Source organism: Bombina bombina, chromosome 6, assembly GCF_027579735.1.
Source record: "Bombina bombina isolate aBomBom1 chromosome 6, aBomBom1.pri, whole genome shotgun sequence".
Taxonomy (NCBI): Eukaryota; Metazoa; Chordata; class Amphibia; order Anura; family Bombinatoridae; genus Bombina; species Bombina bombina.
The window spans coordinates 818084266-818101840 of NC_069504.1; the positions used below are offsets into that span (position 1 = coordinate 818084266).

Consider the following 17575-nt stretch of genomic DNA (forward strand, 5'->3'; position numbering starts at 1 on the left):
ATATCAATCAAGAGATTGTTGTTCCATCATTGTGTCCTAATCCTTTTTCAAAGAAGGAACGTAATTTGCATAATCTGGACGTAGTCCGTGCCTTGAAGTTTTACTTACAGGCTACTAAAGATTTTCGTCAAACATCTGCCCTGTTTGTCGTTTACTCTGGACAGAGGAGAGGTCAAAAAGCTTCGGCAACCTCTCTCTCCTTTTGGCTTCGGAGCATAATACGCTTAGCCTATGAGACTGCTGGACAGCAGCCCCCTGAAAGGATTACAGCTCATTCTACTAGAGCTGTGGCTTCCACCTGGGCCTTTAAAAATGAGGCCTCTGTTGAACAGATTTGCAAGGCTGAGACTTGGTCTTTGCTTCACACCTTTTAAAAATTTTACAAATTTGACACTTTTGCTTCTTCGGAGGCTGTTTTTGGGAGAAAGGTTCTACAGGCAGTGGTTCCTTCCGTTTAAGTTCCTGCCTTGTCCCTCCCATCATCCATGTACTTTAGCTTTGGTATTGGTATCCCACAAGTAATGGATGATCCGTGGACTGGATACACTTAACAAGAGAAAACATAATTTATGCTTACCTGATAAATTTATTTCTCTTGTAGTGTATCCAGTCCACGGCCCGCCCTGTCCTTTTAAGGCAGGTCTAAATTTTAATTAAACTACAGTCACCACTGCACCCTATGGTTTCTCCTTTCTCGTCTTGTTTCGGTCGAATGACTGGATATGGCAGTGAGGGGAGGAGCTATATAGCAGCTCTGCTGTGGGTGATCCTCTTGCAACTTCCTGTTGGGAAGGAGAATATCCCACAAGTAATGGATGATCCGTGGACTGGATACACTACAAGAGAAATAAATGTATCAGGTAAGCATAAATTATGTTTTTTACCTCTGTGATTACCTTGTATCTAGGAACCTTCTTCCAGCCCCTGATCACATGACTGTGACTGTCTATTGTCTTGCATTTACCATTGTTTTGTGCTAAATCTAAAATAACCCCCTGTGTCTGAACAGAGCGTTATCTATATGGCCCACATGTACTTTCTGTCTCTTTGTGTTGAAAAGAGATTTAAAAAGCATTTGATAAGAGGCAGCCCTCAAAGGCTTAGAAATTAGCATATGAGCCTACCTAGGTTTAGTTGAAACTAAGAATACCAAGAGAAAAAAGCAAATTTGATATAAAAGTAAATTGGAAAGTTGATTAAAATTAAAAGTCCTATCTGAATAATGAAAGTTTAATTTATACTAGACTGTCGCTTTAAGTGTAAGAGTGGGTCACATTGGTAGTGTGAAATGCACTGAAGGGGGGGTCACTTGGAGCCTAGGGGGTCTTGTAGAGGGTCCCTTGAATGGGGGAAGAATTATAGGTTAAGGGGGACCCTTAAAGCAGATTTGTGCGGAGACCTTGTCTAGATATGTTAGTTGCAGTTGTGGGGCCTTGGTTTATTAAAGTGGGGGATATCTAGGAGATCAGTTAATCCCCGTAATATACAGAAATAACACTGGAAGCTATATACCATAGGTGCTTATTGCAGTCAAATTAAGAAGCTTATTACAGTGCAGATAATTATATGCAGTGCTGCTGTTATATAGAGTACTGTCATTAAACAGGTGATTTTAATGCATTCTCAAAAAAAAAAAAAGCAGTAGCTAATGTTCATTCTAAATAACAGTTCCTTTTTCTCTTGTAAGGTGTATCCAGTCCACAGATCATCCATTACTTGTGGGATATTCTCCTTCCCAACAGGAAGTTGCAAGAGGATCACCCACAGCAGAGCTGCTATATAGCTCCTCCCCTAACTGCCATATCCAGTCATTCTCTTGCAAGCTCTCAACATAGCTGGAGGTAGTAAGAGGAAAGTGGTGTAATATAGTTAGTTTTTTCTGCAATCAAAAGTTTATTGTTTTTAAATGGTACCGGAGTTGTACTATTTTATCTCAGGCAGCATTTAGAAGAAGAATCTGCCTGCGTTTTTCTATGATCTTAGCAGAAGTAACTAAGATCCACTGCTGTTCTCACATATGTCTGAGGAGTGAGGTAACTTCAGAGGGAGAATGGCGTGCAGGTTATCCTGCAATAAGGTATGTGCAGTTTAAGTTTTTCTAGGGATGGAATTTGCTAGAAAAAAGCTGCTGATACCGGATTAATGTAAGATAAGCCTAAATACAGTGATTTAATAGCGACTAGTATCAGGCTTGCTATCAGAGGTATATACTCTGATTAATGTGCAATATAAAACATTTGCTGGCATGTTTAATCGTTTTTATATATGCTTTGGTGATAAAACTTATTGGGGCCTAGTTTTTTCCACATGGCTGGCTTGATTTTTGCCTAGAAACAGTTTCCTGAGGCTTTCCACAGTTGTAATATGAGTGGGAGGGGCCTATTTTAGCGCTTTTTTTGCGCAGTTAAAATTACAGACAGAGACATTCAGCTTCCCCCAGCAGTCCCCTGCATGCTTTAGGACATCTCTGAAGGGCTCAAAAGGCTTCAAAAGTCATATATTGAGGAAGGTAAAGCCACAGTGGAGCTGTGGCAGTTGTTGTGACTGTTTAAAAAACGTTTTTTTCAATTTGTTAATCCGTTTTTTGTATTAAGGGGTTAATCATCCATTTGCAAGTGGGTGCAATGCTCTGCTAACTTGTTACATACACTGTAAAAATTTTGTTAGTTTAACTGCCTTTTTTCACTGTTATTTCAAATTTTAGCAAAATTTGTTTCCCTTAATAGGCACAGTAACGTTTTTTATATTGCTTGTTTAACTTGATGTAAAGTGTTTTCCAAGCTTGCTAGTCTCATTGCTAGTCTGTATAAACATGTCTGACATAGAGGAAACTCCTTGTTCATTATGTTTAAAAGCCATGGTGGAACCCCATATGAGAATGTGCACTAAATGTATTGATTTCACTTTAAATAATAAAGATCAGCTTTTATCTTTAAAAAATTTATCACCAGAGGATTCTGGCGAGGGGGAAGTTATGCCGACTAACTCTCCCCACGTGTCAGACCCTTTGACTCCCGCTCAAGGGACTCACGCTAAAATGGCGCCAAGTACATCAAAGACGCCCATAGCGATTACTTTGCAGGACATGGCGGCAATCATGGATAATACCCTGTCAGCGGTATTAGCCAGACTGCCTGAATTCAGAGGAAAGCGCGATAGTTCTGGGGTTAAACGTAGTACAGAGCGCGCATATGCCTTAAGGCCCATGTCTGATACTGCGTCACAATATGCAGAAGCTGAGGAAGGAGAGCTTCAGTCTGTGGGTGACATTTCTGATTCGGGGAAACCTGATTCAGATATTTCTACTTTTAAATTTAAGCTTGAGAACCTCCGTGTATTGCTTGGGGAGGTGTTAGCTGCTCTGAATGACTGTGACACAATTGCAGTACCAGAGAAATTGTGTAGACTGGATAAATACTATGCAGTGCCGGTGTGTACTGATGTTTTTCCAATACCTAAAAGGTTTACAGAAATCATTAATAAGGAGTGGGATAGACCCGGTGTGCCGTTTTCCCCCCCTCCTATTTTTAGAAAATTTTTTCCAATAGACGCCACCACACGGGACTTATGGCAGACGGTCCCTAAGGTGGAGGGAGCAGTTTCTACTTTAGCAAAGCGTACCACTATCCCTGTCGAGGACAGTTGTGCTTTTTCAGATCCAATGGATAAAAAATTAAAAGGTTACCTTAAGAAAATGTTTATTCAATAAGGTTTTATCCTGCAGCCCCTTGCATGCATTGCGCCTGTCACTGCTGCTGCGGCGTTCTGGTTTGAGTCTCTGGAAGAGGCCTTTCAGACAGCTACTCCATTGACTGAAATACTTGACAAGCTTAGAACACTTAAGCTAGCTAATTCTTTTGTTTCTGACGCCATTGTTCATTTGACTAAACTAACGGCTAAGAATTCTGGATTCGCCATCCAGGCGCGTAGGGCGCTATGGCTTAAATCTTGGTCAGCTGACGTGACTTTAAGTCTAAATTACTTAACATTCCCTTCAAGGGGCAGACCCTATTCGGGCCTGGTTTGAAGGAAATTATTGCTGACATTACTGGAGGTAAGGGTCATACCCTTCCTCAAGACAGGGCCAAATCAAAAACCAAACAGTCTAAATTTCGTGCCTTTCGAAACTTCAAGGCAGGTGCAGCATCAACTTCCTCTGTTACAAGACAAGAGGGAACTTTTGCTCAATCCAAGCCGGGCTGGAAACCTAACCAGTCCTGGAACAAAGGCAAGCAGGCCAGAAAGCCTGCTGCTGCCTCTAAGACAGCATGAAGGAACGGCCCCCTATCCGGTAACGGATCTAGTAGGGGGCAGACTTTCTCTCTTCGCCCAGGCGTGGGCAAGAGATGTTCAGGATCCCTGGGCGTTGGAGATCATATCTCAGGGATATCTTCTGGACTTCAAAGCTTCCCCTCCTCAAGGGAGATTTCACCTTTCGAGATTATCTGTAAACCAGATAAAGAAAGAGGCATTCTTACGCTGTGTGCAAGACCTCCTAGTTATGGGAGTGATCTGTCCAGTTCCACAGTCGGAAAAGGGACAGGGTTTTTATTCAAATCTGTTTGTGCTTCCCAAAAAAGAAGGAACCTTCAGACCCATTTTGGATCTAAAGATCTTAAACAAATTCCTCAGAGTTCCATCGTTCAAAATGAAAACTATTCGGTCCATCCTACCTATGATCCAGGAGGGTCAGTACATGACCACAGTGGATTTGAAGGATGCTTATCTTCACATACCGATTCACAAAGATCATCATCGGTTCCTAAGGTTTGCCTTTCTGGACAGGCATTACCAATTTGTGGCTCTTCCCTTCGGGTTAGCTACAGCTCCAAGAATCTTTACAAAGGTTCTGGGATCGCTTCTGGCGGTCCTAAGACCGCGAGGTATATCAGTGGCCCCTTATCTGGATGACATCCTGATACAGGCATCAAGCTTTCAGATTGCCAAGTCACATACGGACATAGTTCTGGCATTTCTCAGGTCACATGGGTGGAAGGTGAACGAGGAAAAGAGTTCTCTATCCCCACTCACAAGAGTCTCCTTCCTAGGGACTCTGATAGATTCTGTAAAAATGAAGATTTACCTGACAGAATCCAGGTTATCAAAGCTTCTAAAATCTTGCCGTGTTCTTCATTCTATTCCGCACCCTTCGGTGGCTCAGTGTATGGAAGTAATCGGCTTGATGGTAGCGGCGATGGACATAGTACCATTTGCGCGCCTACATCTCAGACCGCTGCAACTATGCATGCTCAGTCAGTGGAATGGGGATTACACAGATTTGTCCCCTCTGCTAAATCTGCATCAAGAGACCAGAGATTCTCTTCTCTGGTGGCTATCTCGGGTCCATCTGTCCAAAGGTATGACCTTTCGCAGGCCAGATTGGACAATTGTAACAACAGATGCCAGCCTTCTAGGTTGGGGTGCAGTCTGGAATTCCCTGAAGGCTCACGGATCGTGGACTCAGGAGGAGAAACTCCTCCCAATAAATATTCTGGAGTTAAGAGCAATATTCAATGCTCTTCTAGCTTGGCCTCAGTTAGCAACCCTGAGGTTCATCAGATTTCAGTCGGACAACATCACGACTGTGGCTTCATCAACCATCAAGGGGGAACCAGGAGTTCCCTAGCGATGTTAGAAGTCTCCAAGATAATTCGCTGGGCAGAGACTCACTCTTGCCACCTATCAGCAATCCATATCCCAGGTGTAGAGAACTGGGAGGCGGATTTTCTAAGTCATCAGACTTTTCATCCGGGGGAGTGGGAATTCCATCCGGAGGTGTTTGCTCAATTAGTTCATCGTTGGGGCAAACCAGAACTGGATCTCATGGCGTCTCGCCAGAACGCCAAGCTTCCACCGTTTCCTCTGCTCCCTCGACTGATTGCCAAAATCAAACAGGAGAGAGCATCGGTGATCTTGATAGCACCTGCGTGGCCACGCAGGACCTGGTATGCAGACCTAGTGGACATGTCATCCTTTCCACCATGGACCCTGCCTCTGAGACAAGACCTTCTACTACAAGGTCCTTTCAATCATCCGAATCTAATTTCTCTGAGACTGACTGCATGGAGATTGAACGCTTGATTTTATCAATGCGTGACTTCTCTGAGTCAGTTATTGATACCCTTATACAGGCACGAAAGCCTGTCACCACGAAAATCTACCATAAGGTATGGCGTAAATACCTTTATTGGTGTGAATCCAAGAATTACTCATGGAGTAAGGTTAGGATTCCTAGGATATTGTCCTTTCTCCAAGAGGGTTTGGAAAAAGGCTTATCAGCTAGTTCTTTAAAGGGACAGATTTCTGCTCTGTCTATTCTTTTGCACAAGCGTCTGGCAGAAGTTCCAGACGTTCAAGCTTTTTGTCAGGCTTTGGTTAGAATTAAGCCTGTGTTTAAACCTGTTGCTCCCCCATGGAGCTTAAACTTGGTTCTTAAAGTTCTTCAAGGGGTTCCGTTTGAACCCCTTCATTCCATTGATATTAAGTTTTTATCTTGGAAAGTTCTGTTTTTGATGGCTATTTCCTCGGCTCAGAGAGTCTCTGAGTTATCTGCCTTACAATGTGATTCTCCTTATCTGATTTTCCATTTAGATAAAGTAGTTCTGCGTACAAAACCTGGGTTTTTACCTAAGGTAGTTTCTAACAAGAATATCAATCAAGAGATTGTTGTTCCATCATTGTGTCCTAATCCTTCTTCAAAGAAGGAACGCCTTTTACATAATCTGGACGTGGTCCATGCTTTAAAGTTTTACTTACAAGCTACTAAAGATTTTCGCCAAACATCTACACTGTTTGTTGTTTACTCTGGACAGAGGAGAGGTCAAAAAGCTTCGGCAACCTCTCTTTCTTTTTGGCTTCGGAGCGTAATACGCTTAGCCTATGAGACTGCTGGACAGCAGCCCCCTGAAAGGATTACAGCTCATTCTTCTAGAGCTGTGGCTTCCACCTGGACCTTTAAAAATGAGGCTTCTGTTGAACAGATTTGCAAGGCGGCGACTTGGTCTTCGCTTCATACCTTTTCAAAATTTTACAAATTTTATACTTTTGCTTCTTCGGAGGCTATTTTTGGGAGAAAGGTTCTACAGGCAGTGGTTCCTTCCATTTAAGCCTGCCTTGTCCCTCCCTTCATCCGTGTACTTTAGCTTTGGTATTGGTATCCCACAAGTAATGGATGATCCGTGGACTGGATACACCTTACAAGAGAAAACATAATTTATGCTTACCTGATAAATTTATTTCTCTTGTGGTGTATCCAGTCCACGGCCCGCCCTGTCTTTTTAAGGCAGGTCTAAATTTTAATTTAAACTACAGTCACCACTGCACCCTATGGTTTCTCCTTTCTCGGCTTGTTTCGGTCGAATGACTGGATATGGCAGTTAGGGGAGGAGCTATATAGCAGCTCTGCTGTGGGTGATCCTCTTGCAACTTCCTGTTGGGAAGGAGAATATCCCACAAGTAATGGATGATCCGTGGACTGAATACACCACAAGAGAAATAAATTTATTAGGTAAGCATAAATTATGTTTTTTGCTGTTAAGGATCAAGAGTTTAGTTTTTAGTAAATCAAGCCTAGAAAATAATATGCTGTGATTTCTACTAACAAAAAGTTACTGGCCTTGGTACACAGATACCAGAGTTCTTAAATGGACAATATACTTAAGCAAGCTGCTGATTAGAGTTCTTTGTATTCAAAGCTACAACAGGAACATATTTTTAAATGGGCTGAGTGCGTTCTCACTTTCCCACCCCCACTAGGAAATTGATGCCTGCCTCATATTTGCATAGTGTTTCTATAGCCACTACTGCAATACTGAAATGCTTACTATCGTTGGTTTCTATATGCAAAATCAGCTATTTCAAATGACAAAATAACATTAAAGTGACATTAACCACTAAATAAATGCTAGATAGAATGAGGCATTCAAAGAAAAAAAAATAGTCTAAGAATAACATAAAGATGTATTTTTTAAAGTTTCATGAGCTGTTTAAATAGTGACGAAATAAGTGTTACGTTTTTGTGTCTATAAAACAATGGGAGCTGCCATGTTGTAACTTAGTTCTTCTCTGCTGTGGCCAATTAGGGACAGTTATAAATAGGTCACTAGAGTGTTCAGCCAATGGCTGTGTGGAATATAACAGTGTTCTGCATTTCTATCAGGAACTGAAAAGCTCACAATTTTAGACTGGAGTTTTTTATTGCAGAGTTTTTTTGTATATACTATTTATATTACCATCTCAAAGTGTTTAATGACCCCTTTTTTAAGGAGCTATTTGTGAAAATTTCAAAACACTCCAGCAGTCAAAATGGATCATTAAGAACGAGTTAAACATGAGAAAACCTTATAGTACAATGTTCCTTTGTTTTTTTTAACATGTCCATTGTTTTGTTTTTTTCTCTTTTTCATTTGTAGGTATTTGAGCATTACCCTAATAGTCATGGAATGATGCTGCAAATTTCAGAGACATTTCTGCAAAAAGAAAACTGCCTGAAGCTTTTACGATTCATCCAGCAATTTATAAATTAAAAACGATGGACATATATGAAAAATCATCCATTTATAATCTTATAAAAATGAACAATCTACAGTATATTTTTTTTATAGACTGCTGAGTTTTTCTGTAGAATCCCTTCTGATTTTCAGGTTTATTAAGCGGAATCAGATGACCTTTTCACCATTGTTATTTTTTTAGCACCTTAATTAAAAATTGCAATAGATTTTGTGATTTGCCTTCAAAGCACAGTTGATTTTGTTCATATAAAATAGTTTTTTTTGGTTGTTGTTGTTTGTCCGTGTTTTCATAGAGCAGATATATAGCGTAATCATACTAAGGAAATGTTCCTTATCTGAATCTATGGTTAATAAACAAAAGCTTAAGGCAATTCAGTGTCTGATCCTTTGTTATCACCTAAACATGTTCAAACCACAGGATTTGTGATGACTCCCAGCTCATCAATTTCACACTGAACCACATCTCCTGCCTGAAAAACAAGACAAAATATGAACAGGGTATGGGATATATTCACATGAACAAATAATAACATTGAAGTCTATTTTGAACATCAACGCTATGCTGACTAATCTTCCTGTTCTAACATATTTCCAAAATTAACATCTAGAACCCACAATAAACACTTCCAGCTACTCATTGATAGCTGTAGACATCCAATACCTAGATTATTGAAAAAGATTCCATACCAAAACTACCCATGTGGTTTACCCAAGTCCACCTGAATTTATCATTAGAATGAAATCAATATCTGGGCTGAAGATTTCAATAACTGCTCTAATAGCACAACTTTCACACATATCACCTCATCCAAATGTAATAGTTTAAGCAGTCACGCAGCTGATTATAGGCTGCTCATTGCATTATATTCCATTTTTTTCTCTAAGCGTGCACTTACTTAGTTTTTTTTTGTTTTTAACATTTTTAAAATTCACATATTTCATAATTAAGATTGTCGATTGATCATAACATTTAATGCACTTTGTTCTGTTTTATTTGTTTGTTTTCTTTTGATTTGTATTGTAAATATTGATTTTCTTTTACAAGATACGATGAGTCCACGGATTTCATCCTTATGGGATATCGTCTCCTGGTCAGCAGGAGGAGGCAAAGAGCACCACAGCAGAGCTGTATATATAGCTCCTCTCTTCCCTCCCACTCCAGTCATTCTCTTTGCCTGTGTTAGTGATAGGAATAGGTAAAGTGAGGTGTTAGTTTAGATTCTTCAATCAAGAGTTTATTATTTTTAAATGGTACTATTTTACTCAGGGGTAAAGCTACAGGCTTTTCAGCAATGGGAACTGAGGAGTTTTCTATTCTCTGCGCCTCCCATGCTGTTTGCTGCCCTGTTGGTGGTCTTAGCAGATATTATCTAAGACCCTGTTTGTTCCCACAGATCTGCTGGAGGTGATGAAAAGGACATCTTCATTGTGTGGGACAAGTTCATGCTGCACTCAGCATTAAGGTATGTACAGTCGTTTACTTCTGGGAGACTGGGTAACTCAGAACAGACTGACATTTATTTACTATACCAGAAAGGGGTAATCAATTGGCACAAAGTACATGAATTGTGTGCATAGGTTCCCCTTCTTTGTTAGGTGAGCTGAATTTTCAGCAGTGCTATCAGTGGGCTCTAATAAGTAAGAAGATGAGCCCAGTTGATATACTTAAATTGTGGGCTTGATGCTGGGAGATGGTGTCCGGAAGTTCTTACTCCAGTGACCTAACCTTTATTTTTGCTAAGCTAATTGGCAGGACAGGGGTATGGTGTTTGAAGGGGCACATTGGTGGTTCACGGTACTCTAAGAGGTTCCGTTTTTTTTTATCCGACATTATTATTCCCCATGCGGTCTCTATTTTTCAGGGGGAGTTAGTTTCCGCCCACGATGGGCGGGGCTTAGCTTTCGCACGCTTAGCCGCGCAGTTGATATCCGGGTCCGGAATCGGCAGCATGTCTGGAGGCTCCGGTGTGGCCTAAGTCAGCTTGTTTCAGTAATTCTCACAAGCGATCTTAGGCACGCCGTTCACGGAGTGCTATTAGTTGACTCGTGGGGACAAGTAGGCGCCGCAGCAGAGTTGTGGCGAGGTGCAAGTGTTGAATTCTGTCCCTAAAGTGTTATGCACGGTTAGAGTGTGTATTCATAGGGAGATCTACTGAAAACTTATAGTGCTTCCCTGTGATTGTATTGTCGTTTGCTGAACAATAAAAATTATACCGTTTTAATTTTTAAAGACACAGTAAACATATTTTCTTGCTTTTTAGTTTAATTAAAGTTTATTCCTTAGTACCACGACCAATATTGCTTTTGCTTAATTTTTTTGTCATGGCTGACCTTCTGGAAATTACATGCTCTATGTGTTTAAATGCCAATGTGGAACCCCCTATTCCTTTTTGTCCCTCATGTACTGAGAGGGCTTTACAGTGTAAAGAACAGATTTTCTTTAATGCAAGTATATCTAAGGATGTTTCTCGGTCTGATGAGACTCAGGGTATGCCGCAACTTTCTCCCCAAGCGTCACAGCCTTTTAACGCCCACTCAGGCGACGCCGTGTTCTTCAACTGCGTCTGCTTCATTCACTCTGCAGGATATGGCTGCAGTTATGTCATCCACTCTTTCAGAGGTTTTATCTAAGTTGCCAGCGTTACAAGGCAAACGCAGTATGACAGAGGCCCATGTGGTCCCTGCGACTTCTGATGCTTTAATGGCGATCTCCGATGTACCCTCCCAGGGCTCTTAATTGGGGGGTACGGAGGCTCTGTCTGACTCAGGAAGTGCATTGCCCCCGACAGATTTGGATGTAATGTCCTTCAGATTTAAGCTTGAACACCTCCCCCTATTGCTACGGGAGGTTTTGGTGACTCTGGACGACTGTGACTCTATTGTGGTCCCGCCAGAAAAATTGAGTAAGATGGACAGATATTTGGAGGTTCCTTCTTATTCTGACTTTTTTCCGGTTCCTAAGAGAATTTCGGAAATTATTGCAAGGGAATGGGAAAGACTGGGTATTCCATTCTCCCCTTCCCCTATTTTTAAGAAAATGTACCCTATAGCTGACACCGTTCGGGATTCTTGGCAGACTATCCCTAAGGTAGAGGGAGCTATCTCTAACCTGGCAAAGCGTACGACTATCCCTATCGAGGACAGTTGTGCTTTCAAAGACCCCATGGATAAGAAGTTGGAGGGTCTTCTCAAAAAACTATGTTCATCAAGGGTTCCTATTGCAACCGGCGGCCTGCATTGTAACAGTCACGACTGCGGCTGCCTTTTGGTTTGACGCCCTAGAGGAGTCTCTTAGGACTGAGACTTCTTTAGAAGAAATACAGGATAGAATTAAGGCTCTTAAGCTGGCTAATTCTTTTATTACGGATGCCTCTTTTCAGATCACCAAGTTGTTCAGGATCCTCCATCTTAGCATGAAGAGCCTTATGGTTAAAATCTTGGTCTGTGGATGTGTACTCTAAATCCAAGCTCTTGGCTATTCCTTTCAAGGGAAAGACCCTGTTCGGGCCTGACTTGAAGGAGATCATTTCTGACATTACGGGAGGTAAGGGTCACCTCCTCCCTGAAGATAAAACATCTAAGCAAAGGGGACGACAGAGTAATTTTCGTTCCTTTCGAAATTTCAAGGGAATCCCCTCTTCCGCTTCCACTAAACAGGAAGGGAATTTTTCACAAGCCAAGTCCACCTGGAGACCAAACCAGGCTTGAAACAAGGGTAAACAACCCAAGAAGCCCGCTGCTGCTACCAAGACAGCATGAAGGGGCGGCCCCCGATCCGGGACCGGATCTAGTAGGGGGCAGACTTTCTCTCTTTGTCCAGGCTTGGATAAGAGACGTTCAGGATCCCTGGACACTAGAAATCGTGTCTCAAGGGTATCAGTTGGAATTCAACAATTCCTTCCCCAGAGGAAGGTTTCTTCTTTCACGATTGTCTGTAGACCAGATAAAGAGAGAGGCGTTCTTACTCTGTGTAAGAGACCTCTCCTCCATGGGAGTAATTTGCCCCGTTCCAATACAGGGGCAGGGGTTTTACTCAAATCTCTTTGTAGTTCCCAAAAAAGAGGGAACGTTCTGACCCATTTTAGATCTCAAAAGTCTAAACAAGTTTCTCAGAGTTCGATCCTTCAAGATGGAGACTATTCAGACCATTCTTCTATTGATCCAGGAGGGTCAATATATGACTACCGTGGACTTAAAGGATGCATATCTTCATATTCCTATCCACAGAGATCATCACAAGTTCCTGAGGTTTGCCTTTCTGGACAAACATTTTCAGTTTGTGGCCCTTCCTTTCAGTCTGGCCACGGCATCCAGAATTTTCACAAAGGTTCTGGGGTCTTTGCTAGCGGTTCTCAGGCCACGGGCATTGCAGTGGCGCCTTATCTGGACGATATTCTGATCCAGGCGTTGTCTTATCAGCTAACAAAGTCTCATACCGACATTGTTCTGTCCTTTCTAAGGACTCACGGGTGGAAGGTGAATCTAGAAAAGAGTTCATTAATTCCACAGACAAGGGTTCCGTTCCTGGGAACTCTAATTGACTCTCTATCCATGAAAATCTTTTTGACGGAAGTCAGAAAGTTAAAGATTCTGAATACATGCCGAACCCTTCAGTCCAATCCTTGGCCGTCAGTGGCTCAGTGCATGGAGGCAATTGGATTGATGGTGGCAGCAATGGACATCATTCCTTTTGCTCGTTTTCATCTCAGGCCTCTAAAATTGAGCATGCTCAGACAGTGGAATGGAGATTATGCAAATTTGTCTCCTCAAATAGATCTGGGTCAGGAGACAAGGGACTCTGCTTTGGTGATTCTCGCCGGATCATCTGTCCCAAGGGACCTTCATGGGTGATAGTGACAACAGACGACAGCTTGATAGGATGGGGTGCAGTCTGGAACTCCCTGAAGGCTCAGGGTGTGTGGACTCGGTCGGAGTCTCTACTTCCCATCAATATTCTGGAGTTGACAGCAATATTCAATGCGCTTCAGGCTTGGCCTCGGTTGGCTTCGGCCAAATTCATCAGATTCCAGTCGGACAACATCTCGACTGTAGCTTACATCAATCATCAGGGAGGAACAAGGAGTTCCTTAGCGATGACAGAAGTAGCCAAAATTATTCAGTGGGCGGAAGCTCACTTTTGTTATCTGTCAGCAATCTACATCCCAGGAGTGGACAACTGGGAGGCGGATTTTTTGAGCAGACAGACGTTTCATCCGGGGGAATGGGAACTCCATCCGGAGGTCTTTGCCAACCTGGTTCTCAGATGGGGCAGACCGGAGCTAGATCTTATGGCGTCTCGTCAGAATGCCAAGCTCCCGAGATACGGATCCAGGTCCAGGGATCCTCAGGCCGAACTGATAGATGCCTTGGTCGTTCAACCTAGCTTATGTGTTTCCTCCATTTGCTCTCCTTCCCTGGGTGATTGCTTGAGTCAGACAGGAGAGGGCTTCGGTGATCCTCATCCCTCCTGCGTGGCTTCGCAGGACTTGGTATGCCGGTCTGGTGGACATGTCATCTCTGCCACCGTGGAATCTTCCATTGAGGCAGGACCTTCTTATTCAGGGACCCTTCCATCATCCTAATCTAATTTCTCTGCAGCTGACTGCTTGGAGATTGAACGCTTGATTTTATCTAAGCAAGGGTTCTCTGATTCGGTCATTGATACCTTGATTCAGGCACGTAAGCCTGTTACTAGAAAAATTTACCATAAGATATGGCGTAAATATCTTTATTGGTGCGAATCCAAGGGCTACTCATGGAGTAGGGTTAGGATTCCTAGGATTTTATCTTTTCTCCAAGAAGGTTTGGAGAAAGGGTTGTCAGCAAGTTCCTTAAAGGGACAGATTTCTGCTTTATCTGTTTTGCTACGCAAGTGTCTGGCAGATGTTCCAGATGTTCAATCCTTTTGTCAGGCTCTGACTAGAATCAGGCCTGTGTTTAGACCAATTGCTCCCCCTTGGAGTTTGAATTTAGTGCTTAATGTTCTTCAAGGGGTTCCGTTTGAACCTATGCATTCCATAGATATTAAGTTATTATCTTGGAAAGTTTTGTTTTTGGTTGCTATTTCTTCTGCTCGCAGAGTTTCTGAGCTTTCGGCTTTACAATGTGATTCTCCTTATCTTATTTTTCATTCAGATAAGGTAGTGTGCGTACCAAACCTGTTTTTCTTCCTAAGGTTGTTTCCAACAAAAATATTAATCAGGAGATTGTTGTTCCTTCTTTGTGTCCTAATCCTTCTTCTAAGAAGGAGCGTCTGTTACATAATTTGGACGTAGTCCGTGCCTTGAAGTTCTACTTGCAGGCGACTAAGGATTTTCGTCAATTATCTTCATTATTTGTTGTTTTTTCTGGGAAATGTAGGGGTCAGAAAGCTACGGCTACCTCTCTTTCTTTTTGGCTGAAGAGTATCATCCGTGTTGCATATGAGACTGCTGGACAGCAGCCTCCAGAACGAATTACGGCTCATTCCACTAGGGCTGTGGCTTCCTCATGAGCATTTAAAAATGATGCTTCTGTTGAACAAATTTGCAAGGCTGCAACTTGGTCGTCTCTTCACACTTTTTCAAAATTTTACAAATTTGATACTTTTGCCTCGTCCGAGGCTGTTTTCTCCAACATAGGTGTGTCCGGTCCACGGCGTCATCCTTACTTGTGGGATATTCTCTTCCCCAACAGGAAATGGCAAAGAGCCCAGCAAAGCTGGTCACATGATCCCTCCTAGGCTCCGCCTACCCCAGTCATTCTCTTTGCCGTTGTACAGGCAACATCTCCACGGAGATGGCTTAGAGTTTTTTAGTGTTTAACTGTAGTTTTTATTATTCAATCAAGAGTTTGTTATTTTGAAATAGTGCTGGTATGTACTATTTACTCAGAAACAGAAAAGAGATGAAGATTTCTGTTTGTATGAGGAAAATGATTTTAGCAACCGTCACTAAAATCCATGGCTGTTCCACACAGGACTGTTGAGAGCAATTAACTTCAGTTGGGGGAACAGTGTGCAGTCTCTTGCTGCTTGAGGTATGACACATTCTAACAAGACGATGTAATGCTGGAAGCTGTCATTTTCCCTATGGGATCCGGTAAGCCATGTTTATTACGATCGTAAATAAGGGCTTCACAAGGGCTTATTAAAACTGTAGACTTTTTCTGGGCTAAATCGATTCATTATTAACACATATTTAGCCTTGAGGAATCATTTTATCTGGGTATTTTGATATAATAATATCGGCAGGCACTGTTTTAGACACCTTATTCTTAGGGGCTTTCCCAAAGCATAAGCAGAGCCTCATTTTCGCGCCGGTGTGGCGCACTTGTTTTTGAGAGGCATGGCATGCAGTCGCATGTGAGAGGAGCTCTGATACTTAGAAAAGACTTTCTGAAGGCGTCATTTGGTATCGTATTCCCCTTTGGGCTTGGTTGGGTCTCAGCAAAGCAGATACCAGGGACTGTAAAGGGGTTAAAGTTCAAAACGGCTCCGGTTCCGTTATTTTAAGGGTTAAAGCTTCCAAATTTGGTGTGCAATACTTTTAAGGCTTTAAGACACTGTGGTGAAAATTTGGTGAATTTTGAACAATTCCTTCATGTTTTTTCGCAATTGCAGTAATAAAGTGTGTTCAGTTTAAAATTTAAAGTGACAGTCACGGTTTTATTTTAAAACTTTTTTGTACTTTGTTATCAAGTTTATGCCTGTTTAACATGTCTGAACTACCAGATAGACTGTGTTCTGAATGTGGGGAAGCCAGAATTCCTATTCATTTAAATAAATGTGATTTATGTGATAATGATAATGATGCCCAAGATGATTCCTCAAGTGAGGGGAGTAAGCATGGTACTGCATCATTCCCTCCTTCGTCTACACGAGTCTTGCCCACTCAGGAGGCCCCTAGTACATCTAGCGCGCCAATACTCCTTACTATGCAACAATTAACGGCTGTAATGGATAATTCTGTCAAAAACATTTTAGCCAAAATGAACACTTATCAGCGTAAGCGCGGCTGCTCTGTTTTAGATACTGAAGAGCATGACGACGCTGATAATAATATGTCTGAAGGGCCCCTAACCCAGTCTGATGGGGCCAGGGAGGTTTTGTCTGAGGGAGAAATTACTGATTCAGGGAACATTTCTCAACAGGCTGAACCTGATGTGATTGCATTTAAATTTAAGTTGGAACATCTCCGCATTCTGCTTAAGGAGGTATTATCCACTCTGGATGATTGTGACAAGTTGGTCATCCCAGAGAAACTTTGTAAAATGGACAAGTTCCTAGAGGTGCCGGGGCTCCCAGAAGCTTTTCCTATACCCAAGCGGGTGGCGGACATTGTTAATAAAGAATGGGAAAGGCCCGGTATTCCTTTCGTCCCTCCCCCCATATTTAAAAAATTGTTTCCTATGGTCGACCCCAGAAAGGACTTATGGCAGACAGTCCCCAAGGTCGAGGGAGCGGTTTCCACTTTAAACAAACGCACCACTATACCCATAGAGGATAGTTGTGCTTTCAAAGATCCTATGGATAAAAAATTAGAAGGTTTGCTCAAAAAGATGTTTGTTCAGCAAGGTTACCTTCTACAACCAATTTCATGCATTGTCCCTGTCGCTACAGCCGCATGTTTCTGGTTCGATGATCTGATAAGAGCGGTCGATAGTGATTCTCCTCCTTTGGAGGAGATTATGGACAGAATCAATGCTCTCAAATTGGCTAATTCTTTCACCCTAGACGCCACTTTGCAACTGGCTAGGTTAGCGGCTAAGAATTCTGGGTTTGCTATCGTGGCGCGCAGAGCGCTTTGGTTGAAATCTTGGTCGGCTGATGCGTCTTCCAAGAACAAGCTACTTAACATTCCTTTCAAGGGGAAAACGCTGTTTGGCCCTGACTTGAAAGAGATTATCTCTGATATCACTGGGGGTAAGGGCCACGCCCTTCCTCAGGATCGGCCTTTCAAGGCAAAAAATAAACCTAATTTTCGTCCCTTTCGTAGAAACGGACCAGCCCAAGGTGCTACGTCCTCTAAGCAAGAGGGTAATACTTCTCAAGCCAAGCCAGCTTGGAGACCAATGCAAGGCTGGAA

General features: G+C 42.3%; 2 protein-coding genes across 3 annotated transcripts in view; one reads left to right on the forward strand and one right to left on the reverse strand.

Annotated features, from left to right (window-relative positions):
- GPAT2 (glycerol-3-phosphate acyltransferase 2, mitochondrial) overlaps positions 1-8532 on the forward strand; it is a 744505-nt gene extending 735973 nt beyond the window's left edge. Inside the window, exon 22 of the mRNA XM_053719460.1 lies at positions 8412-8532. Within this exon, the coding sequence (XP_053575435.1) occupies positions 8412-8525 (114 nt within the window). The 3' untranslated portion in view covers positions 8526-8532. The remainder of the gene's footprint in view (positions 1-8411) is intronic.
- Positions 8177-17575, reverse strand: part of LOC128663728 (fumarylacetoacetate hydrolase domain-containing protein 2) — a 59583-nt gene continuing 50184 nt past the window's right edge. For both annotated transcript variants that reach the window (XM_053718187.1, XM_053718188.1), the window contains exon 8: positions 8177-8980. In XM_053718187.1, coding sequence (XP_053574162.1) covers positions 8918-8980 — 63 coding nt within the window. In that variant the 3' untranslated portion in view covers positions 8177-8917. The remainder of the gene's footprint in view (positions 8981-17575) is intronic.